Source organism: Thamnophis sirtalis, unplaced genomic scaffold (genome assembly GCF_051295495.1).
Source record: "Thamnophis sirtalis isolate CommonGarterSnake01/CBP01778 unplaced genomic scaffold, rThaSir2_p1.2 scaffold_12, whole genome shotgun sequence".
In the NCBI taxonomy this organism is placed as follows: domain Eukaryota; kingdom Metazoa; phylum Chordata; class Lepidosauria; order Squamata; family Natricidae; genus Thamnophis; species Thamnophis sirtalis.
In genome coordinates, this window is record NW_028261392.1 from 25,480,891 (window position 1) to 25,507,216 (window position 26,326).

At 36.2% G+C, this 26,326-nt stretch overlaps 1 protein-coding gene across 6 annotated transcripts in view; it reads left to right on the forward strand.

Annotated features, from left to right (window-relative positions):
* The first annotated feature begins 1,220 nt into the window (after positions 1–1,220).
* The window catches only part of DOCK9 (dedicator of cytokinesis 9), a 123,563-nt gene continuing 98,457 nt past the window's right edge, over positions 1,221–26,326 (forward strand). For 5 of the 6 annotated variants that reach the window (XM_087726168.1, XM_087726171.1, XM_087726172.1 and 2 more), the window contains exon 1: positions 1,221–1,495. In XM_087726168.1, coding sequence (XP_087582294.1) covers positions 1,358–1,495 — 138 coding nt within the window. In that variant the 5' untranslated portion in view covers positions 1,221–1,357. Of the gene's footprint in view, positions 1,496–22,908; positions 23,091–26,326 lie in introns of those variants that run through there. The other variant, XM_087726170.1, reaches the window with a different exon arrangement.

Genomic DNA, 26,326 nt, shown 5'->3' on the forward strand with positions numbered 1-26,326 from the left:
GTTAAGTGAATCACTGTAGTTGATAAGTTAGTAACCCGGTTGTTAAGTGAATCGTGCTTCCCCATTGACTTTGCTTGTCACAAGGTCACAAAAGGGGATCACAGGGACACAGCAGCGGTCGTAAGTATGAACCAGTTGCCAAGCATCTGATTTTTGATCACATGATCATGGAAATGCTGCAAAGGTCAGAACTGTGAAAAATAGTCACAAGTCACTTCTTTCAGTGCTGTTGTAACTTTGAATGGCCACTAAATGAACTTGTATGTTGAGGACTATCTGGTAGACTTTCCGGTAGATTTGGATGCTTTTTTAAAACAGTATGGTTTACATTATTATAGATCAAAGCCATGACCTGGCTCTATTAAGTTTTTAAAGTATTAATAATAGTCTATGTATGCAGAGCTGTCCAAGGATCACTGCTTGTGAGAACTGGCTTAGTGATAAGTGATGAAAATGGAACTTCTGCAAACTCCTGCAAGTATTGCATTAAAACGCCTATTTTAAAAATGCCACTTTTCATTTAAAAAAAAATTAAAGGGGGTGTTTATGTGATTTGGAAGTCCCACTGTATTTGAACGCCTGCCTCAATATTTGCCCATATTAAAAGAAAGAAAAAAAATTCATTTACGTTACATGGGATCTCCATTTATTTGGGAGTTCTGTGCGCGGAATTGAGCCGTCATGCTTGGTTCTTTTGATGTCTGCTCTAAGAGGTAGGAAAGGAAACCCTGAAAGAGGCGGTTGTGTGAAAAGGACCCATCTACACTGCTCTCCTTCCCTAAAGGACCAGATCACGAAAAGTCCGACTGGGGAAAACGAGGTCATTGCTTGGGAGGGAATGGAATTTCCGCTCTTCGCTGGCCACGCCCCAAGCCCTAGCAAGAGGCGGGGACTACTATTAGGATGGGCGTAATGGGGCAACCGCACAGGTAAACGCATTGCCCAATCAGAGGCCCTGTAAGGAAATGGGTTAGGCGGACAACCCGCATTTTTATTTAAAGCGACACCACGTCTTACTAGAAAGAGCGGGGCCACGCCTCCTCCATTCCGCCTGCGCCAATCAGCCTCCGAGGGATCGCTCTCTCCCGAGCGTGCCAGTGTTTGGAGCCAGGGGAGCGGCGGCGGGCGCTGCCTTGCGAAAGGGAGGGGCTACCTGACAGGAGCGGCGGCGCGAGGCCAGCCGGCGCCCAGCCAATCGCTTGACGAGGGGAGGGGAGGGGGGGGGAGAATGGAGCGTCCGAGCGCCGGCGAGGCAGCGCCCTGAGAGGTGGCCGGGCCGGGCTCGCTCTCCCAGCGGCGAGGGGAGGGGACGACGGGAAGAACCGGGAGGAAGGAGCCGAGAACCGAGTCGGGAAGGATGGCGACGATGTCCCTTCAGTCCGCAGCCGCCTCCTCCTCGGAGACTCGGAAGTTCACGCGGGCGCTCAGCAAGCCGGGCACAGCCGCCGAGTTGCGGCAAAGCGTCTCCGAAGTGGTGCGGGGTTCGGTTCTTGTGGTGAGTGGCGGCGAAGGCCGGGCGGCAGATCCCGGGAAGGTTCCTCGAGCCGGTGCGGGTGGTTTTCTTACCTCCGATGGGTTGAAGGATCCCCCTGCGCCCCTTCCTCCCTTGGGACGGGGAGGGGGAGACTGTAGCTATCCCCGAGTGGCTCATCCCAGCCCTGTCCCGCTTGGAGACTGCTGACCGGACCCTCCGCCCCCTGGCGGGTCTGTCTGAAAACCAGCAGGGTGTTCGCCCGTGTCGCCCCGTCGATGACCATAGTGGTCCTTTCAGACGTGTCTCCCGCGCCTCGTCCCGGGAAGCGTGTCTAAGCATCGCTCTACGAGGAAGGAAGGAAGAGGAAGGCAGGCATGGACAAGTCGCTCAATTTGGATCCCGTTTCTCCCCGTCCCGATGAATGGCAAGATCCCTTTTCGAACCGAGTCGCCGTGCCGGAATTCCCGAGGCCGGTTCGGGAGCGGAAAAAAATAACCTCCGCTCGGGGGGGATGAGCTAGCACCGCCCGCTTCCGGCTCGGTTTTCCCCACCTTTGGGGTTTTTTTCTCCCTCTCGTTCAGCGGAGACCTGTTTCCCGTTCTCTGGATCCTTCTGTTTCCCGTTCCCTGCTTCGAAATACTGAATACACAGGAACGGGAAGGAGGGGAGGGGAGGGTTGATCCCTTCCCATCTGCAGCAGCTGGCTCCAGACGTTCGGGTTTTCCCTTTTCTGTTAAAACTTCCGTCCATTCACAAGGAGACCCGCCTTCGTTTCCTTCCCGCGATATCTATGAATGAATGAGTGGTTGGAAAACTTGGGAGCCAGAGGATTCCAGGAGTTTGGGGGGGGGGGGACAGGTAGCCTTCACAAAACGCCTTCAGCAGTCGCTTTGAAAAAAAAAAGCACTAAATCTTTTTAGTTTTAAGTTTTAAGCTTCCATGCTTAGAATAGAATGGAATGGAATAGGAAAATGGAATGGAATGGGAATAGGAACGAAATAGGAATGGAATAGAATAGAATGAAATAGGAATAGAAATGAAATAGAAATGTTTATTAGTGAAGTGTAATAAGACACACAAGGAATTTGTCTCCAGTGCACCAACTCACAGTGTATATATAAACAGCAAGTAATAGGTCATAGGTCATAATAATAGTTGCAATCATTAGTTACAAACACCAATTGATAAATCATAAAGAACCAGTAGGACAAGATGAAAAATAGGAGGGGATATCCAACCTAGTACTGTATTTCTCTTTGACCCATTTTTTTATTGTCTTTCTTCTCTGTTTTATTTTTATTTGTTACAACTGAAATGTTTCATGGACTTTTTGTAACAAGGTTAGAGGTTTTAGAGGGTTTATCTTCAAAAAGTTGGCAGGACCAGAAGAAAGAAGCTGGTGGAATCATGATAAATGTGAGAGTAAAATCTTGATGGATTAACATGTCAGTTTAAATCAAGCTATTTAAACAGAGTTAGTGTTTTACTCTGTGTACTTACTGCTTTTCTTTTTCTGTGGGAATGAGCATGTATTGTAAGTAGACTGTCCTGAGACTACAGGTTATAGGTCTTTGACATAAAAGAAACTAAATACCACTCCGGCAGCTTTGATTGTCTCCAACTCTTTTTCCTACAGTGTGATGATCTTCAAAGACCTGCTTGCTCATTTTCACGCAGATAAGTTAAGGATAAATCTGTATCTAGAATAATATATGGAGACTGTGAGTTTTTGTCTTGCTTTAGGCACAAAGCCAACTAGGTGATCTTGGGCCAGTCACTCTGCCTCAGCTCTGGGAATCAGGCAGTAGCATACCACTTCCAAGGTACTTGCCAGAAGTAAAAGGCTCACTTAGAAAAGTACAATACAGTAGAAGCTATTCATGATTGGGTAAATCACAGAATTTGATGGTGGTATTAAAGAATCTTACCAATGAAGGCGGAATATACATGTCCCAGGTTAAAGAATCATACTCTCTTGTGGTGAGTGGTGAAACCATGAACACTTGATATAGTTCTAGCTCTTAAAAATAGAAATTTAATTTCTTTGTATTTTGGAGACTGTTAATTCTAGTCTTTCTTTAGGCATGGAAGGTAGCTCAGTGACTTTGGAGAAAATAAGAGTGTCTTTATCTCTCATCCCAACCCATTCACTTTATGTGGGGGCAAACAGAAGGAAGCATTATGTACTCAATAAGAGTTGACACTGACTTGACCATAATTTTATAGGATAAGGATAGGGTATAAATCAAATAGTTTTCAGCTCATTAGGTAATTTCTATATGCAGAAATTCAGGTATGATAGGCATTGCTGCAGATATATTAAAGATAGTTTAATGAATAATTTTCTAATTGAGACTGCAGACTTGGAATAATTTTATTAAGAGTACCTAAGGACAGATATATTACATGATTGTGTTTTTAATGATTGCAAGTTGTAGGTTATTTTATATTGTCTCTTACTTCCCTTGGTAAAAAGTTCAAATTATGCAGCCCTGGTCCCTTCAAAATGTTTTAGGATTAGATGTGTAATGGATCTTAGTGCTGATAGGGCTGGTCATATTGGTTTCAACCTTTGTAGATTGAGAGTAACCTAGTCAGTAATGATTTGGTTGTATCTTTCTATTACGTTGATATAATTTAGCATAGTTTGCATCTTGGCTATGTGTCTATATGTTGTGTGTATTTCCACTTGGTGGAACTCATATAGTGGTATTGTCTCTTACAGTGTCCAGATTAGAAATCTTAGCTTGCAGGCAAGAATGTGAGTATGCTTGGAACAGGAAGGAAAAAATGCATTTCTATGAAACCTAGAGAAACTAAAAGGGTGTAAGAGAGCTAAACAAAGATGGTCTAATCTTGTGAGGTTGATGAATATATTCAAGAAAGTGAAGATGTAAGTTTAATTATGAATGAATTACTGAACTCTGTTCTTAGGGGTGTATATAAAAGTAGGAATGATTGGTGACAGTTGCTTGCCATTTGTCATACTAGAAGAATGAATTTTGGTTAAAACTATAACATTCTACATAAAAGTGATCTGAGGAAATTTACTTTGCTAAGTAACAAGAACAAATAGGAATGAGTAGAGAGAGTTACAAAAAGTAATTAAGTGATTTGACAATGCAAGGATGAATGTGAATTTGTGAATTTGATGAATCTTTAGAAAAATATTATTATGAATACATAATTTAAGATAATTCCATTCATGCTTACACTTAGAAAAGAAATGAATAGAAAACCATGACTAAGAGAAATAGTGGTAGAGCAATGATTCATGATTCCGAAAGTAGATCATAGTATCAAGAGATACTAGACGAAAAAAATAGGTGTGTCTTTATGAAATTTTTTTACAAGATAGTTTAGTTTCCCAATTGAAAAAAAAGGAAAGTTATCACAAGGAAGGAAGGCATAAAACTGCCTTCTTTTGATGAATAGAATTATGTTTTAGAGTACCACATAAAAGTATATGGAGTTATGATAAAGAGGAATATGAAAAATAATGCTTGATGGAATGACCAAGTGAAAGAGGCTGTGAATTAAAAAATGCATTTAAAGTATAATAGATGCAGAAATCTGGAATATAGAGAGGGAAGATAGTTGTAGAAGGTGTAGTCAAGAGAGAACAAAAAAGAAATAGAGGGAATACACAAGTTCTATAAAAGTTTGTTTTGAAAACGAGAAAAAAATAAGGAGCCTCCAGCAGCATTACTGGATCAAATTATCTGAGATGAAAATGAAGTCAGAAGTTGCCAGAAGGAATATATACGTAATTTGCATAGAAATGTTAGTGGAATTGAAGAGCAGGTTTGAAGACAGTGGTAGAAATGTTAGCATCCATGAGAAAAATAATAAAGTCATAAATCCTATGCAAATGTTGTAAAATAGTAAGACTGCAGCTATAACTAAAAACATATTAAAATATGGCTGTTTTTGCTTACGGAATGACTGTGCTTATCATATGTTTAGATCTGTACATTATGATAGAAGACTTGTACTTGGGGTTATCTTGGCTTTAGAGTAAGCAATATAAGTAGAGGTTGCATTTTTTAATATTTTATCCCAATAAATACTTAAGAATTGTTATATTACATTAAGTTCAAGTTAGGAAATAAATTAGTTTTTGTTTTGTTTTTTTGCTGTGCCAGGGAAAATTCTTGTTAAAGGGGGTATAGGAGGTATCAGTAAGTAGAATGTTGGAAGTATTTAGCTTTGAGTTGGGCAAGATATGTGCAGGTCAGATTTTTGTTCTTTGGAGATCACTGAAAATTGTATAAATTTGAAAAAGAAATCTATTATATATTTATTGATTGTGGAAAACATATAGTAAATAGGATTGAGTTATGGATATGTTTAGTGAACATCTGAAGGTTGGTTCCTGAGTGCAACACAAGCAGTATGATTTTGAGGTATACCATAACTGGCATGAGATTAAATTGAGCGCCTAGCAAATGTGTTGAACAGGGAATAAAACAAAATGAGCACTATTTTCCTGGTTGTTTAATATTTCTATGATTACATATACTGGCATACACAATGCTTATAATAACATTAGATTTTTTGTTGGTTGAGGACGTGGAAGTATTGGGGGGGGGAATGTTAGTATTTTCGGCTTAGAACAAATTTATTTACAGCATGACTGCATGGATATAGTGAAGATCAAATGCTGGTAAAAAGATAGGCAATATGTGGTTTCTTGCAAGAAATGAATCTTGACAGATGGAAAAATGATTGTGAAAGTTGGGTTTGTGAAGAGAAACGTAAAAGTTAATTAATTATGTGTGATATAGTTATCTCATCTTCCTAATTGGTTTAGAAGAAAAGTTAAATAAGTTAATTTCTCTCCATCCTCAAATCATTAACAGTCAACCTATTTAATACTTGTTCAAAACTTCATAGATGACTTTTCGAGCAAGAGTGAATGATGCAGGCCTGCTGAGCAAGTAAAACAAATAATTATAGTCTGCTGTGTCAGAGGTATTATGCACACCCAGAGTTTTTAACCATCTATTCTAGAAGTAACTCTTTACAGTAGTCCTTTTTTCGTGGCCATCATATTTTTCTTTATCAAATGTGGAGCCAGCAAGACTCTCAGCATATTAGATTTATTCATTCAGAAATCAGGCCATTGCTAACCAATATTCTAGTCTTTCTGTGGCTTAATTTTAGCTTATCATGTCTTCTGCCTCTAAATAATTTAAGCTATCACCAACCTCGGATATTTGTATGTATCAGTGCAGTGGTGGTATTAATTTGTTGCTGGTTATCTTAGGTTTTGCTTCAACTACCTATTATATATGCATTACTTGTATTGTTATATGTTGATTTATGGTGCTTTTAACTGCTAGCTTCCCAGAGTTTTGAATTTGAGTTGGATAGTGTAACCCAAATCATCATGAAGGGAAATCCAACTATTTTAAGTCTAAAAAGGGGAAATATGTAAAACACAACACACAATATATAAATCATAGTGTTATCAGCTAAGGAAACTGGATCTAGAAATATGAGGATAAGGGCCTATAATATATCCATGACACAGTTATTGTATTAAATCTCATATAAGCCACAGCCTTTCCAATAAACAGTATCAGGGTATTTTGATATTGCCAACACAAGGTTAATCAGAAACAAACTTATAGCTTTTTAAATTAAATCATTTTTTCAACATTCATGATTAAATATTTTCATTTTGCTCAACAAATGCCTAAATATAATATTTTATTGTTGAAAAATGAAATAATAGTTATAGATGCTTTTATCTTACCTCCTTCAAGTAACAGAATAATCTTTGGAATTAAAAAAAATCATTGCCACAACTGCTCTACCAGTCTCTTCAAGTATTTTCAAAATAAAGATGGGATTATTTTTAATAATGATTTGATAATTTATAGAGAATTTTGAATCACACAAAGGAAATTAAAGGTATGAGATTTGCTACAAATGCTACAAACTATCCTGAATTCCTTGATCTTTTTTGACTTCAAAATTTACACCAAACTAGTGAAACGTCATAGACAGTTAAAACAAAAAGCAAGCAAGCAAACAAACAAACAAACAAAAGTAATTTTTCTTGCTTCTACAATACTTGGAAGGTCTTACACAAAAAGTGTAGAAGATCCTTAAAGTTACATGAGAATATGGACAAATGTCTTTTAGCTTATATTTACTGCTTTATAAAACATAAAGCTATTTTCTGGTTTGGTTGATTATGTTGCTAAACTAACAGAAGCAGGTTAGAGGCCATAACCACAGATAGGTTACTATTAATTAATTAAATAATTAAGTAACATTGATTGTTGCTTCATGTAATAAGGACCAATAATTAATTTATGCTTAGAGAGATGGGTTCCCAGGACCATGATAGAAATGCTTTGCTGTTGCCTTCTTGGATGTTTTTTCAACTTTCCAGTCTACAACCCATCCAAATAGTAACAAGCCTGCCCTTGTTCATGCTTCCAAACTAAGGGTAGCCACCTCCTGAAGCACTTGTTTGTGTTAACGTTCAAAGTAATAGCAATAGCACTTATACTACATCATGGTGCTTTTCAGCCCTCTCTAAGCAGTTTACAGAGTCAGCATATTGCTCCCAACAATCTGGGTTCTCATTTTATTAACTTCGGAAAGGATGGAAGATTGAGTTGACCTTGAGCCAGTCAGAATCGAACTGGCAGTCGGCTGGCTTATCATGCAATATTGCATTCTAAGTACTTTGCCATCATGACTCTTATAATTCATATCAGACAGATGTCTGTCGACCTTCTACATGAATATAGGTGAGATTATTACATTTGTGGGTAATGGATTCTATTAAAAACTGCTGTTGGTACTAGGAAATATTTTTTTTTCAAGATTTTAGTTGGAACATGTCTATTATCCTATGCTCTGCACTGTGAAATAATAATGAATGGGCCTTAAATCTTTGTCTCTGTGACATCCTTTCAAATAATTGAATACTCTCATTTTTTCATCCAGTCATCTTTTCTAGACAAACTTAGCTCCTCAAATCTTTTTTCATAGGACTAACTTTTTAATTTCTTGGATATTCTCACTCTTTATTTTCTCCAAACTATCTTAAGGAGTGGTACCCAGAACTGGACATAATAACTGAAGTGTTGTTTGACCAAAATGGAAGTTGAAAACTTCTATTAATGCATTCTAAAACTGCATGTGCCTTTTCTGATGTCAGATCACAATGCTGACTCCTACTGAAATTAATTATTTGTCAACATCTTTTTCCCCTGATCAAGATAATAGCTCATGATGGTTTTTATGTTATTTCTAGCTATCCCACCCAATTTTATGTAATCTACTAATTTGATAAACATTCTCTGTATCCTTTTCTCCAGGACTGACTTTTATCATCAGCCCATTCATTAGCTCACTCCAGTTTAATTAGGAACCATTAAATATTCTGAACTTAATTCTTGAACCAGCTATGTATTCAGATAATTGTTATACCATGCAACCAGTTAATTAGCTGAATAGAATGTCATGGGTGTTTTGTCAAATTTAAAATAAGATTAGCTAATGGAGATTTGTGTTTGACAAATCCATGCTGATTTCTGGAAAATATTACATTGTTTTTTAGTTGTCCACAAATAACTCTCTATATCATCTGTTTTAGAACTTTCCCAAATGGCGGTATGAGGTTGGTTTAATTCTCCATATCTGTCCTCTGTCTTTTAAGTTTAGAAATACCATTTGCATTATCTCAGATATCTCACAGTTACTATATAAAATGACAACCATCAATTAGTTTCTTTAGAGCCATAGCATGCAGTTCATTTTGTTTTGAGGACTTAAACTCATTCAGAGTAGAGATACTTTATAATCCTGTTTCAGTTAGTTCCAGGTTACATTTATGCCTCTTTATCCTTTTTTTTTCAGACTTCCCCTATAGAATATAGATTGATAGCTCTGAGTTATTTGTTATAATCGGGACCAGGAACTTCATTGTTAAGCAACATGATTGCAGAGTGAAAAATCACTTGACCACACTGTCTTACGATGGCAGTTCTAGGAGTTCTGGTTGCAGTCATTCAGTGAATTGCAATTTGTGACTTCTTACCAGTTTTCCCATTGATTTTGCTTGATGGAAGCTGGCAGTGAAGGTTGCAAATGGTGATCACGTGACCGTGGGAAACTGCACTCAAAATACGATCATGTGATTGCGTGAAAGCAGTGACGGATGCAACTTGGGGCAGTTGTAAATCTTATTCAGTACTGTCATAACTTTGAAAATTCACTGAACGAGTGTTTGCTAAGCGAGGACTACCTATACTTTTTTATTGAATGCTGACAGAGGTTGATGGTATTTTAATATCTTCATTGAGTACTAAGTATATTGATTATTTTCTTTTCTATTTGAACTTATTTAAGAAGCTCCCCATTTTTGTTCTTTGCAAACTCATCTGGAATCTTACAATTCTTGATACCTTCTTTACAGTTCTGGACTACTTAGTATGTACAGTACTCCTTCTTGAGAATCTCTTTTTGCCTTTTTATATCTAGCCTTTTCGCTTCCCTACACTGGATAGTCACATTGGTACTTTTGCTATATATTTTTTTCCACGTGGGGATGATTTGAAATTGTGTTTTTATTATTCCTTTTTTAAAAGAGTGTCCATTCATCTTGAGCTCCTTTTTCCATTAGGTTCTCTTATTCCTATTTCTATTTCTCATTTCATTAAAATATGCTTTTTTTCAATCCAAGATATGTGTTCAACTGCACTTACAATGAATTACTTGAATATTGCATTATCACTTTCCTCCATAATCTTAATTCTATTTCCTAGTATTGGGACTTCCGTATTGGTTAGTATCTAGTTAGTATCTAGGAAAGTAGATCCTTGTCTTTTACCTTAGCCTTAGAACGGTGAACGATACATGAATTTCTAAGTTTCAAGAAAACATACAAAAGTGAACTATATACAATTAAATATATGCATAAGGTCTAACCACTAGATGGAGTACTATTTCATAGTTTGGTACAACTAAAAGATTTAAGATTTAAATTTTAAAAAATTAAAATTTATACAACTTATAAAGTGAAAAATTTGCTTATCCTTTAATATATTTTTATAAACATGTTTATAAAAGTTTAAACATTTATAAAAAATACAGTTTCTTACTGAAACTCATACTGTAGTTTCTTACTGAAAATATTGTTGAAAAGTAAAAACATCTTAAGTCTCTGGTCTTTTTTTAAAGGTATCCATTAGAATATATTTTATGGTCATGGATAAGTAATTTTAATGCTAGGTGTTCACTCTATAATGTGTAATATGAATGGTTGAAAATAGAAAGGAATATTGACTTCTTTACTTCCCATACATAACCAACTGATAAAGCAATATTATCATGTTACATGCAATTCAGAGAGGTTTTTAATACTTATTATTTAATATCATCTTCCTATAGATTTGCCCCTCAAGCTGTTGAGTATCCTCCCTCCCATTGGTTAAAATGGGAAGTTTTAGTTTTCATTTAAGACATTTTGGAGTTTTTAAATTTTGTACTATTATATATTTATATTAATATTCTTATATACAGTGTCTGCTATTTATCAGAATGTGTGTGTTCCTTTCTCAAAATGTTAATATTAAGCAGAAGGACTGATAATCTGAAAATATCTGCTAACAACCTTTTTATAAAAGACCTGTGGTGGCACAGTAGTTAAAATGCAGTATACAAGTTTAAGTGCTATTGCTATAAAAGGTCTCTTTAGAAAAAGGTTAATTAGAGACATTTTTAGAGATGGAATGAATAACACCACCCCCCCCAATACTATATTTGGAAGTATTATGTCATCTCTAACAGCCTATAAGTGTTTATACTGGTTAATTATTTCCCCTCACAACTGATTGAGGCTGATTATGACCTCTTTATGTTATCCTGTTCTGGTCATTTGCTGAATTTTTATTCTATTTTTACTGTTTCTATTATTATTATTATATAGTTTATTCATTAAACATGAAACTCAGTCAACTGAACATTCAAAAATGCATCACAAATATTGCTGCCAGCATCCTAGGTATCAACCAAGTATCTTCTTAAATTGTACAATATTCCAAGTAGCTCAGTTTTTTGCAGTTCCACTGGTGTTATTGCAGGAAGTTGCAATTTCTTGATGTATTTTATAAAATTCTTGGACATGGTACCAAGCGGTGGGTACAGTGGGTATCACTGTTACATGTTTCATCCATAATCATGTAGTTTTGATGGCCAGGTTGCGATATATCATGATTTTTTCCAGTTCTTTTTCTTCGACTCTGGTGTCTCCTGGTACAGTGATATCAATAAATTGTATGCTTCAGTTTTTGACAATTGTATTATTGTTGTTGTTATCATTATTATTTTCCTTTTGATGGAGAAATGCAGTATACATTTTAAAAGAAAGAATGCTGTTTCCTGATTTTTCTTAACAGCATTGATCTTTCTTAACTGATTAAGAAAAATCAATGTCTTAGTTAAAGTCAAATCAAAGTCTTAAAGATAAAACTCTGGTCATTCTAGGCAAGCTCAACAATTAGGTAGGAATATGAATGTTATTCTGGCTGAATACTGCTGAGATGGTAGTGATGGACTGGATGGAGAAATAACATAGCTCTCTTATACGCCAATTCCTAAGTGGACTTCAGGATTGCAACCAAGCTCTGAAGTCAGACTAAATTGTAATCTCCACTGTATAAGAATTAACATACTGGCTAGACGTGTCTAATAAGCTAGTATTAGTGAATCAAATTAAATCAAAATTTTAATTTGGTCATTGGCCAACATAGCATTACACAATCAACTCAACAATTTGTTAGAACAAAATAGTCAAAACTAGAAACACTGGATTGAATATGACTACAGTAAAATAACAGAATAAGTCAAAATGTTTATGTTCACAAAGATTATAACTTTGAAGATTTAAATGACTATTGTTGCTACTTCTAATACAATAATTCTGTAATTTTCATTAAATTTGTGTGTTGGGCTATAATCTGTGTGTTAGGCATAAATTACATAGGGCATAGGCCAAGAAGTAAAACTTAAGTTAAAACTTAATTTTATTACGTAATTATATTAGAGGCAGTGCTTAATGCAAGCATTCATTTGAGTTGTTAATGAAATATTTGTCAGAACCAGATCTGGAAATTGAATAGTGATATAAAAAGGTGATATGATACTTTGAAAATAATTCATTCTTTAAGAAATAAAAACAATCAAGCTCATATTCGACCTCAAATATGGATTTTTCTGCTATACAATCTGTCGGATGCTTAATCAGCTATATCAAACTATTTTTAGGTTGAGATCTTATGTAAAGAGAAAATGTGATTGGCTTGGTTTTAGCTTCGGGTTTTGTGTTGGACCAGCCATTGTGGTTTATGTATTTTTGGTATATGGGTAGAGTTAGGTGAAAACCCAGACATTGTGACCTATTCCACAAACCAGATCTTCACATACTAGTGTGATTTGAATAAGAATGGAGTCCTCTACAGCTCCACCTAGAAATGAATTTACTAAGGGTTATTCCTGGGTTCCCAGCAGTGGTGGGTTGCCAATTATTTTACTACCAGTTTGCCCGATCCGGGTCGAACCGGGAGCAACCCACCTCTGGTTCACAGGTATAGAATTGTCTCTGTAAACAGTAATTAATCTTCCTTGAACTCTGTTGAAATTGCTTCTCAGTTAACATTTATAGACTCTTACAGTTCTCTTTATTTGGAAATGTATGAATGAAAAAAAACTATATTCTTTCATATTCCAGTAACTGCAATGCTACTTACACTGAATTCATTTAGAAAAGTTTTGTTTTTTAAATGCTCTGTTGTCTGCTCTCTAGTGGTTTACTATTTGCAGTACATGCGTATCTGGATATTTAAAATAAGCTTTCACAGTTGCACGTATTGAATAGTTCCTATAGCAGCAACAGATGGGCATATCTCCTGCATCTCCTTTTGTATAAGGTTCTTGCAGCAGGACTCTTAACATCCCCACCCACTGTAAATCTAGCACCTCAATATTTAGGTTGATCCAAAAAAAAATTACCGTCTGCTGGTGCAAATGCTAAGCTAAGCATTGTGGGAGGATGCTTTTCGTGCAGAGATGAGAGAATTCTTTGTGCCTGGTACTAGAAGCTGTAGCAGGGTGCTTTTTTTTCCTTTTTCTTTTTTGGCTTCAGAAAATTTGAGAACATTGACAAATGGAAATCAAGGCAGCTTAGTTAGGAATACTGCATTTTTTTAATCTAGTTGTTTTTTGAGCATTTTAGGAAGGATTCTATTAGAGGCATGGCTGCATTATGAGGTGTGGCTCTTGCTGATATCTTCAGAAGATTTTTGGCATTCTTCTACATTAGCTTAGAATTTAGTTCTATTAAATCTTAATAGATATATACTGCCGGAGTGGCTGAAGAAAACCATGCTTGTGAATTAAAGGAATATATTCTGGAAACAAATACATTAGCTGGAAGGACAGGCTGCAGAGAAATTGTAATGGGTTGCACAACTAGTGTTATTTTGTTTAAAGGTATTCGTACAGTTATTGAGAGAAACTGTTCCTATATTTGCAAACATCAAGGAGAAAATAAAGCTCTGGAATATACAGCAAATAGCTTAACAAGAGAAGACTCTGGGATACTGATCCATTCATTTTTGGTAAATGTTGATGTGCTTCATTAAGATATTTTAAATGTATTTTATATATTTTGTATCTGATGCTTTTGAAATTATCCATCCATTCTGATTCTGTTGTTGTAGAATCTTTATTATTATTTTAATAATAGTACAACATGCTAAAATGATGATGATGCTATTTGTAAGTAATATTTTTTTAGTAAAACATTGATTTCTCTCTCTCTCAGTATGTCTATGCAGTACTATTTTTAGCATTCTCATTGTTGTTTTATGAATGTCCAAAGCATGTGTCTGGAAAAGCAGATATAATAATTGTAGTAGAAGGTAGAATACAGTAAAACAAGATATTCCTTTTTATAAAGATGAAGTAATTCTTATAAAGATAAGCAAAACGTTTAGAAGAAAGAGCTTTTCAAGTATGTTTTTATGTTTATAATGAAGTGCATATATAGCATAACACAATTGTTAAATAGTGCATACTTAGCAATCGGTGATGTATCTCAGCATTGGGTGTATTGTATTAGCATTTGAGGGAGTGGTAATGTAGCATTTATTAGTGCAGAAAATCCACATTTATAACAAGTATGTATTTTAATGTCTTCCGACATTAATAATGAATATAGAACAGTACTGATTTTATTAAGCCTGACTTGACAAAAATACATGTTAACCTAAAGAAAAGTTAATTAAACAAAATCTTTATTATGAATTATTTTTAAATTCTCCCAATATTTTCTTTACTTTATGTTTTACTTTATGTGAACAATATTTTTGAGAAAAGATTCACTGAGCATTAATATATTCATGAATGTAAAATAAGTCTTTGAATAGATGTTACAATATTTATTAAGATTGTTATCAAGCAATCAACCAAAGACATTCTTCGTAAGAAACCAAAGACATTCTTACGAAGATATATAATTTTTAAAAACAATATAATTATGTTAAGTACAGAGTAAACTTATTTTAAAATAATACAGAATATGAACTATCTCTTAAACCAGTTCAAGTGAAACAATATTGATACTCTAGTAACAGAAAAGCCACCTACTATTTGTGTAAGAACTGTTATAATCTTGGTGCATCCATGCTACCATTTAACTAACTTTTCTTACGCTGCAGTTTGCTAGTATGCCAGTTTGACTCATGACTATAATTGAGGCCAGAATTACCACCCATGTGACAGGAAGTAATTTATGAGCTTTAGTGTGGCAGTTGTTAAGCAAATGCCACAGTCGTTAAACAAACCAACCCCAAAACCAGCAACCCCCCCCAATCAATCACAGTCATGTGACCATGGAATGCTTCAGTGGATTGTAAAACTGACTTGACATGTCTTGTAACCACAGGGATTAGGGGCACAACCAGGGGCACTTTATGGGCCATTAAAGCACTTTTCTGTGGCTGTTGTAACTTTGAATGGTTATTCAGCAAGGACCACCTGTATGACAGAGCGTATGAGGAAGATAGTGAATTGATTTTGGGGTATCCTAGTTACAAACTTTATAGCCAAATTACCTTAAATTTTGAAAAAGAATCATTTGTATATATTATAAATATGATATAGTATGATGCCAGTTTGGTCTTGTAGCTAAGGCATCAAGCTAAAAACCAGGAGACAGAATTCTAGTCATGCCTTAGCCATAAACGTAGACTGGGAACTTACTCCCCCCCCCCCCCCAGTCCAACTCACCTCACAGGGTGGTGTTGTGGGCAGAAAAGGAGAGGGGTGGAGTATTTGGACTGTTCTTTACCTGGAGTTATTTATAAAAATAATAAAGACGGGATTTTAAAAAATCTAAACAAATAGTTCTATACAATTTACAAGCAATATAGTATAGAAAGGATCTGGTACAGGTACTACTCAACTTGACTGTAATGGAGCCTGCCCATTATGGTTGTAAGGCATTGTCATAAAACAGGTCGGTCACCAGACCAACCCAATTTTATGATAGTTTTTGCAGCATTTGATAAGTGAATGCTGGGATAATTAAATTAAGCAAGGGTTCGCTGTGGGCATGGTTTTGCTGAAAACTTAAAATAAATGCTGGTATTAAGGAAAACTCTCATAAAACATGGTCATGTGATTGTAGAATGAGCCCTCCGGAGCACCATACCGGAACGGTACCCGGTGCTCCCGGCAGGCACTGGTATGCCCGTACCGGGGCGTACCAGATGTAACCCACCACTGCCATGAAGGGGAGGTGTTGGAACTTTGAATCTGGGTTGTAAGTAGCTACCAAATAGGTCCATTGTAACTTTGAATGGTCGCTACTAAGTAATCAGTTATAAGTCGAATAGTACCTGTATGTAGAACAATGTTACACTAACTGCAGAAATATTCTTTAAATTAATCCCACAAAAGCATATCACACTTATTTAAAAAAATTGAAATTGTTTTGAAGATAACAAATTTTAATAAAACAATGCATTTGATATTTTTTTAAAGAAAACATACTGTTTTCTTTGTTTAGCCATAAAGTCAAATTAGAAATATGCTTCATTTTGAAAAGATTGTACAAGAAAGAATTAAGCTTTTGGCCCTTAAATGTTTATTTATAAATAGATATAAATCCATCATTTCTCTGGAACCCTTTGAAGGAAATACTGAATACTAAAAGCTGCATTTAATTAAAAGTAACCAAGATCACTTCTAATCAAAATCTGCTGAACAAGTAGAATAAACATTGTCATATTGTAATTAAAACCCAAATGCTAAAACATTTTTTCTCAAACTCCTCACTCTTCCCCTCTTATTTCCTGAAAATAAAATGAGCAGAACAGAACTTTGAATTTTTTATTTGGTTGTTTTCTTAGATGTGTTTTTTAGGTTTGTATTTTTGCTTTTTAGTGTTGTGGAATGTCTCCATTTTCATTTCTGTGAATTCTGATTTTGATGCTAATGTCTAATCACAGAAGCACTTTACTATATTTAACTTTCTCTTGCCCTGGAGCTCTCGTCATCTTTCAGTTTTAATTTCTGAAGACTGGAAGACTTTCTGGAAAATATGGCCTGGTGCATATGTTTTTTGTGAGAAACATATATCAGTGAAAATGATCATTCCTTTTCAGAATGGAGAAGCCACTCCCTGTCATCTTTTTCATTTATTTGCTCTACTGCAAAAACCAAATAAGAGTTACCTAAGCAATGGCCTGATCTCTACTTCAAGAGACTTGGCAATCTGCTTTACTTTCTGGATTCCTGTAATAGGACATTTGTGGGATGCGGTGGCTAAGACGCTGAGTTTGTCGACCAGAAAGTTCAGCAGTTCGTATCCCTAGCGCTGCTTAACGGAGTGAACTCCCGTTACTTGTCCCAGCTTCTGCCAACCTAGCAGTTTGAAAGCATGTAAAAATGAAAGTAGAAAAATAAGAACCACTTTTGGTGGCAAGGTAACAGCATTCCATGCGCCTTCAGCATTTAATCATGCCTGCCACATGACCATGGAGACGTCTTTGGACAGCGCTGGCTCTTTGGCTTTGAAATGGAGATGAGGCCACCTAGAGTCAGGAACAACAAGCACATATGTGCAAGGGGAACCTTTACCTTTTTTAATAGGACATTGCTTGAGCTACCTTTGTCTGATTTGTCTAGTAACATTTGTAGAAAAAAAGGATATTTAAAGAAAAATGTAATACCTTTTATTTAAAACAAAATTATTTTTATTGTTTTAACAGAATGGCTTATGGTGTTGGAAAATATTAAAATATTAAAACTGGTCAACCAAAAGTGATTTAGGACTGGAATAGAGTCCCTGCAAAAAAAAGAGTATAGGTAGTCCTTGACTTACAACAGTTTATTTAGTGACCGTTCAAAATTATAATGGCATTGAAAAAAGTGACTTATGTCCATTTTTCACTCTTACGACCATTACAGCATCATTGGCAACTGATTCATATTTATGATGATTGCAGTGTCTCAGGATCATATGATCACCTTTGGTGATCTTCTGACAAGCAAAGTCAATGGGGAAGCCAGATTCATTTAACCTTGTTACTAACTTAACAATTACGGTGATTCACTTAACAACGGTGGGAAGGTAGTTTGTTAAAAAAAACACCTCATTTAACAATTGGGTTCAATTGTGGTTGTAAGTCAAGGACTATCTGTAGAGCAACTGGTGTTCTTCAGTTTGGGACAAAAATATGTCAGGAGAGACACATTTGAGAGAGACATAAAGAGAGAAATAAAAATATAGATGACATAGGTTACATGTAAAGTGAGATTTTTTTCCCCACTCTCACAATTAGATCATCTGCTGAAATTACATTCTGGGGGTTTATGGCTTTTCCATAGTACATAGCTAAATTGTGCAAATGGCTATTACCAGTTGTGGTAATGGCAGTCAATTTGAATAATGTCCTGCTTTAAGACTATCGTCCAAAGGCACAAAAGCTTTCAGTGGGTTTTATAATTTTATTAGAAGCTCAGTACAAAGCATCATTTTAGAAATGTTATTTCTTTTATTCAAACCATCAGACTAAACCCAAATATTTGCTAATCATTTACTTTCAGTTTCCAAGCTACATTCCTTAGAAAAGCAAACAAGGTTTATTTATGGCTAGAGACTCCAAGATTTAGTTCTTTTGCCTCCTCCTTCCCATTTCCAAGTAAGGCACAATGACTTGAGATACTAAACTGCAGACTTTATCCCCATCTGCTTTATTTCCTACTAACTAATTTCAAATTAAGGAAGAGCATATAGGTACTGGTAGCAATTTCCCCTTTGTGAATTAGGCTGGCTGCTGGCTGTTCTCTGATTGGTAAAACCTTTGATCATCTGTCATCTTCAATCCCTGAGGGATCATCTATGTTGAGGAGCCAAATTCCACTTGCACTTCCTTCTTTTATGGTTTAATGGCCCTCCAGGGCTTGCTGTCTTTCTCTTTGTGAATTTCAGATCATCATCCAACTAACAATTTAAATACTGCCCAATTTACTTTAAAAGCCAGAGCCCTCTAGGTCCATCTTAGCTGCCAGCCTATGACTTCATTCTCTATTTACTAATTTCCAGAGCACCTGTGGTAAATTTAAGACGCTACTTCTAGTTTTATTTATTTAACACATTGATACAGCCACCTATTTTAAGATAAGCTATGGACAGCTTACAACCCCAGATTTAAATAATATATGTGATTATATTGTATATATCACCCAATTTCAGTGCTTGGGGGGAAATCCAGATGTTAAGTGTTCACTTGAAGATTAAAAAGATGGAGGCTTATTGGATCACAAGGGGGAAGGGTAGGGTAGGGGCTGCAGTGCAGAAGACATGCTTCTGAGGACCCACAAGATCACAATGTTTAAGGAAAGGAATGTGTCCACCCTTTGTGCAGAAACATTCAAGGACAAAAGTCCCACAATTAACCTGGTCCCCTGCTATGTAGGAATTTAAAGGTGTATAACCAATACCTTGAATTGCACCTTGAAGAAGACTGGGAGCCAGTGCAGTTCACAGAACAGGGGTGTTAGATGGGTATCCAACATTGTAGCCTCCACCGCATTTTGGACCAGTTGTAGCTTCTAGGTGGTCATCAAGGGCAGCCCCATATATAATACAGTGCAGTAAATTTAAATGGGAAATAACCAAGGTATGTCCACGAGCAAGATCTTCTGGTTAAGGAGAAGGCACAATTAGCATACAAAATGAATGGTGTAAAGGTTTCTAGCACAGCTCCGACCTACTCATCAAGCAGGAGTCATGAGCCTAGGATGATCCTCAAATTGAACATCAGCTCTGAATGGGTGGTACCATACCTTGACCCACACGCTGAGTGACCTTGGGTCAGTCACTCCCTCTCAGCTCTAGGAAGAAGATACTGACAAGCCATTTTTTAAAAGTTGCCTAGAAAATATTACCGCCTTGCCAAAGAGTAAGGCAAGAAGAGAGGCAAGGCAAGAATGTTTCAAAGACACCCCCCCCAAAACCCCAACTCTTTAAGACCCCAGCCTAAAAGTGTAGTTGAAAAGAGATGTTTTTAAAGGGATAGGCTCATAGAAAATCTGGTTTTCAGTAACCTCGTGTTGGTGGCTGTTCACCATCACTTGAATCATAGGTAGCCTACCTTAAATACTGATTGCCTGGAAGTGCAAAGAGGCCACAGTCTTGTACTTGAGGCTTGTTATCTTCTTCAGTGCCTCCTGCTTGGTCTCTACATAACACGCAAGATACATGGATAGATTTTCATCACGACTGTTTATTCCTAACCCAGTCTTTCAGGTCTTCAAATGCTTGACTCATCACCATTGTAATTAAGTCTATCAACCTTGCTGCTTGGTCCTCCTCCTCCTCTTCTTTTTTCTTCCTACCTTTGTAGGGTTGAATTAGATAGTTCTAAATTGTCTTTTGCATTTTGCATTACTAGTAAATACTGAAGGTATGAGCAATAGCACTAAGACTTATATACTGCTCCATGGAGTTTTACAGCACTCTCTGAGTAGTTTACAATGTCAGCATATTGCCTCCAACAATCTGGCTCCACATTTTATCAACCTCGGAATTATGGAAAACTGAGTCAACCTCACGTCTTGTGAGGATCAAATTGCAGGCTGTGTGCAGAGTTAGCCTGCAATACTGCATTCTAACCACTGCACCTCTTGGTACTTGCATGGGAGAATTCCAGGGAATATCAGGATAAACAGAAGTAAAAAACACATCCTGGAAGTAGGCAGTAGCAAACTATAAACGCTTGGTTAATATAATCTACCGTATTTTTTGAGTATAAGACGCACCTTTTTCCCTCAAAAAAGACGGTGAAAATCTGGTTGGGTCTTATACACTGAATACAGCATTTTGGCCTACTGAAACCCTTTGCAAAATGGACATGCAGAAAGTTTGGGAGGCTTGTAAAATGCTCCTAATGGCTGGGGAGGGCAAAAATGGGCTGTTTTGCCCCCCCAGCCCCTAGGAACACTCTGCACCCCCCCCTTTTTTTTTTTTTGCAAAAAACAAGGTGTGCAGAGGGTTTGGAAAGCCTGCAGAGCGCAAAATAATTTTTAAAATTTACCTCTTCAAAATCATGGCGCATCTTATACTCCGGTGTGTCGTATAGTCCAAAAAATACGGTATTTGGAAAAGGTAGTTCCCAAGTCTTAGGGTTAGGGATAATCTGCAACTTAAATTTCTGTCAAAATGTATGGAAGGCCGTTGTAGTTACTATAACAGTGGAGTTTAGTCTAGTAGTTAAGGCACCAGGCTAGAAAGCGAGAGACTGTGAGTTCAAGTCCTGCCTTAGCCATGAAAGCCAGCTGGAAGACTTTAGCCAGTCACTTTTCCTCAGCCCAACTCACCTCACAGGGTTGTTGAGGGGAAAATAGGAGGAGAAAGATATGTTGAGAAAGGGGTCAGTGTTTGGCTTGAATGTAGACTTAACAAAAGGAAAGCAAAAGATAGACCTCCTCTGATTTGGGAAGCCATTAATCAATTCTAATCTGATAGAATTAATAAAACAGGCACAATAGTCCCGTTAAAAAAAGCCACAGCAGTAATATTTTTGCAGAGCATACAGGCATCAGACAGATTTAAAAAACATTGTGATCCCCCCCCCCACCTCCTCCATACCCTCTTGCTTGGACTACCAGCCCAGCTACATATTTCTCAATGTCCTAAAGTTGTGTTCCACTGGAACAGTTGAACCATTAAAAAAAATCACATTTCATGCAAAACTCTGACTATAGAGATTATTTATTATTTTGTAATCTTTGCTTTTATGGTAAAATTGATGAAATTTTTATATGAATATAAGAAATATGCATGTGTTGAGAGAATGAATGGAGAGTTAATTCAACTGTTCTTTTTCCATTTATCTCTACAGTTAGGTAGCAATTATTATTCGGGAAAATTCAGATGCTTGACAAACTGACTCATATTTATGACGATTGCAGTGTCATGGGTTCATGTGATCACCTTTTATGACATGCTAACATGCAAAGTCAATGAGGAAGCAAGGTTCATTTAATTGTGTTACTAATTTAACAACTGCAGTGATTCACTTAACAACTGTGGCACAAAAGGTTGTAAAATTGGGTAAAGTTCACTTAAGAACAACAAAGATTTTGGGCTCAGTTGTGGTCATAAGTCAAGAACTACCTGTACAATATCAGTCCAAGAGAAGTGCCTGCCTGGAAGAAGAAAGCTATTTGTCCAAAGTTACCCAGTGAAGTTATAGAAAAAGTGATAACTTGATCTAGGTGTCCTCTGTTCAGATCCAACTCACTAACTATCCAGATCCAACTCACAACACAACACGGATTCTTGATATAATCCAAATTATTGGTACTTATAGAGTCACCTAGTCAGACCAGTAACATCAGCTGGAGAAATTGGTTATGTCACCTTTCCATATCAGAATCCATAAAGTAATAATTTTGTATTGCATTTGAAAGTTACTAACATTTAATACTTAAGCTAGCAGAACCCACATATTTTATGGTCATAGGATCTCTCTTATCTCTTTTTATTCCCATGAGAAAAAAAACGATTTCATTTTAAAAGTACTCTGACTGAAAGAGCCTTACAGACATAATACAATTTATTGTTGTTTGTTTAAAAACTACTGATTTAGAATATTTTAAAATACATGACTATTAGCTTCATTTTATGAGAGCTGGGAAGAACTGTTTGGTGAGTTTTATGTTGAAATGGATCCACCTCCTTTTCTCCCACACTCTCTTTCCTCCCCCTTCTGAAGGGCTGGCCTTTATCTGTCATGCATTCCCACTGTAACTTGACTAAGTCTTCAGCAGAGTACTCTCACAACTACTCTCTTTGCAGTTTTAAGGGTGGCAGAAGCTTTACTTGTTGCTCTTTCATTGGCATGCTTCTGTTAGAAGATAAAGTTGCTGAGATTTACGTTTCTGTGAAATATTCTGGATAAGAATGCTGGCAAGAACAAATAGTAAAAATATTAAAAAGGAACTTACAGATTTTCCTAAAAAATGTTTGGATGCAGCAGCCTCCGAAACAGACATGAGCACTCCAGTACAGGTTTTGGTAAGGTATTTTCTTTCTTTTGCTGTTGTCTTTGTTTTTTTGGAGGGAAGAGGGGGGGGGGAGATTATAGCATTGAAGATTGAATGGTTCTACCTTCTAATGCCCTCTTTCAGTGTCCTGCTGTGTTATTTCTGATGAATGTATATATAGTTTGCTCTTTTATATTTTAGAAAAGCACTTTTCTAAGTAGACTGTCAGTATTGGTTGAACTTTAATACATTTAAACCAGAAAGTCTTCCTAGCTTACTAGTGTAAATATTATGAAACTGATGTTCTGCTGTGCCCAGTTCAACTTTCAATGCTTATATTTAATATTTGAAATGAACAAGTTGTTATATTTTTATCTTGTAAATTAAGGCGCACAATTTCAAAATTTTAGACTTTGATTAAATACATTTCTGCAATGAAAAACAAGCTATAGAATATATATTCAGAAGGAGCAATGAAAATGTTTTGCTTTATGTGGTTAAGAGGTCGAAAGGCAATTTCTATAGTATGTGAATCTTGACAATTTGGTAAATTTTGGGTTAGTTGTTGAAATATGGAAAAGAGGAAAGTATTATGTCTCAATAATTTCTGACCTGATACCAGTAGTTATAAGGTGGATCTTACTATCAGGAGAGTCATTCTGATAACCAAATGTAATTCTTCAGTTGTTGGTCAGACACTTGGAACATCATAGCTGCAAGTCAATATTTGTAACAATAAATAGTTAGTGTTAGACCTAGCTGAATTCCTTAGTAATATAAAAATGACAGATCAGATGCCTACTGGATCAAACTATAAATGTTTTCTGTGAAAAAATAAATATGAAGATTGTGTCAGAAAAAGATTCTCAAAAGATTCTCAATGTTGTGTATAGAATTCATGAGTACATGTACTAAAGGAAGTCCAAAGGAAATGTTTATTGGAAACAAATTTGAACAGAGATGTGAGCCACACCCAACCAGCGCAGTACTTATTGGAATGTGTTCTACATAACATCCAGGTCTTCATTCTGTGCTTCAGCTATTCTTTGGAATGGTCATTTATTTCTTTATGGTAGATTATATCTCTGACATTAGTATGGACAAGCTAAACGTTTTAATAGAAGTTCTATAGACCAATGTTTGATGTGATTTTGTACATTTTAAACAAGCATTGTGAAATTTGGCATTAATGGAGGGTAAAGACTAATCCAGATACTTGGGGCATTGAAAAGTATTGATTTAAGAATATTTCTTTTGCAAAAATCTGTTAAAAATTCAACTCCTTTATGACACCAAGGCAAAGTTCATTGTTATTGTTAATCTCATTTGGGATTATTTTTCCATAGTCTTAAATAATGGAACAAATGCAGAAATTTGAATATGAATCATACAAATACCATAATCCTAATAAATATTTTATTGTCTTATGAAATTGAGCAAGGTGAGATGCTTATCACATTCTTTAATATGAGTTATTTAATTGAATTAATTTGAATTTATTATGAAACTGAATTATTTGTTGCCTCTACTTCGTTATGGAACTAAAATAGACTCTCTAATCTCGTGGCACAACAAAACCGCGCTCAACTAAAGCGCGCCTGATGAAACCGCATTGCTGATGTCATCAGCAGGGCAACAGTGAGCGCGGAGAAAGAAGGGTGCTTTAAATAGCGCTTTGAAAGCAAGCCGATTCAAGTTAAGGTAAGGGTTAGGTTTAGGGTTAGGTTTAGGGTTAGGTTAAGGGTTAGGGTTAGGGTTAGGGTTAGGTTTAGGGTTAGGTTAAGGGTTAGGGTTAGGTTTAGGGTTAGGTTAAGGGTTAGGATTAGGTTTAGGGTTAGGGTTAGGTTTAGGGTTAGGTTAAGGGTTAGGTTTAGGATTAGGTTTAGGGGGGTTAGGTTTAGGTTTAGGGGTTAATTTTAGGTTTAGCGTTTACAGCGTGCTTTTTTCTACACGCTGTTGTCGCGCTGTGATGACATCAGCTAAGTGCTTTCGTCGAGCGCCCTTTAGTCGAACCCGGTTTTGTGGTGGAACCCTCTAATCTCTAATGCAATTTTGATTGATACTCATTAGAATGAGATATAGTGTGATATGTAAGTTCATATGTATTTCAGGACTTACTCTTCAGTTAGGTATGGAGATCTAGGAGACAGTTATTATATACAGGTAGTTCTCTACTTAAAATGATTCATTTAGTGATCATTCAAAGTTACAGCAGCACTGAAAAAGTGATTTATGACCATTTTTCACATTTATAACCATTGCAACATGGTTGCGAATGGTGTAGCTGTTGATTGTTTTTAAAATTATGGTGTTGTGTTGTCTGTTGTCTTTCTTTTTTTTTCTGTTTGTTCCCCCCCCCCTGACTTGTGAGCCGCCCTGAGTCCCTCTGGGAATAGGGCGGCATAGAAATACAATAAAAAAAATCAAAAAACCGAAAATCGAAATCGAAAAATCGAAACTTCCCCAGGGTCACATGATCAAAAATCAGCTGCTTGGGAACTGCAGTGTTCTGGGGTCATGTGATCACATTTTGCAACCTTTTGACAAGCAAAGTCAATGGGAAAGCTGGATTCACTTAACAACCATGTGACTAATTTAACAACTACATTTATTCAGTTAACAATTGTAGCAAGAAAGGTTGTAACATAGGGTAAAATTCACTTAAATGACTTGCTTAACAATAAAAAATTGGGACTCAATTTTGGTCATAAGTCGACTACTTGTATTTGTTTTTTCCCTCCTTGAGGTTTTGTTAATCATAAAAATTTAGATTTCTTTCTGTCATATTATGATTACAATTCAATTCAGAGTCAATTACATTCTTTTAAATATATTGATTTTTAAAATATTTGGTCATAGATCTCCAATACCTTATCTTGTCTTTTTTGGGGGATTACTATAATGCAGTCTTGGATCCATTTTTATTATTTCTGGCCTTTTTTGGTGGTGTTGATAGCAGTTGAATATAGCTACATGATTTATTAATTTCCATATTGGGGACAACACTGCACATTGTTCCTGAATATATTATTTGCATCTATTTCTCTCCAAATGCTACCTTTATGTTACTACTAACATCTGTCATTTTTGACACCTCAAACTTAAATACCTACTTTCTAAAGATAGTCATGTACCAGTATATTTCAGTTTCTGTTGATGTATATAGTTTAATTTTTTCATAATTTTCAAGAAAAGATATGACCAATTGATGTAGACATCTAGATTATAGATTTCTATTAGAGACATGTTGATTAGAAGAAATACGTA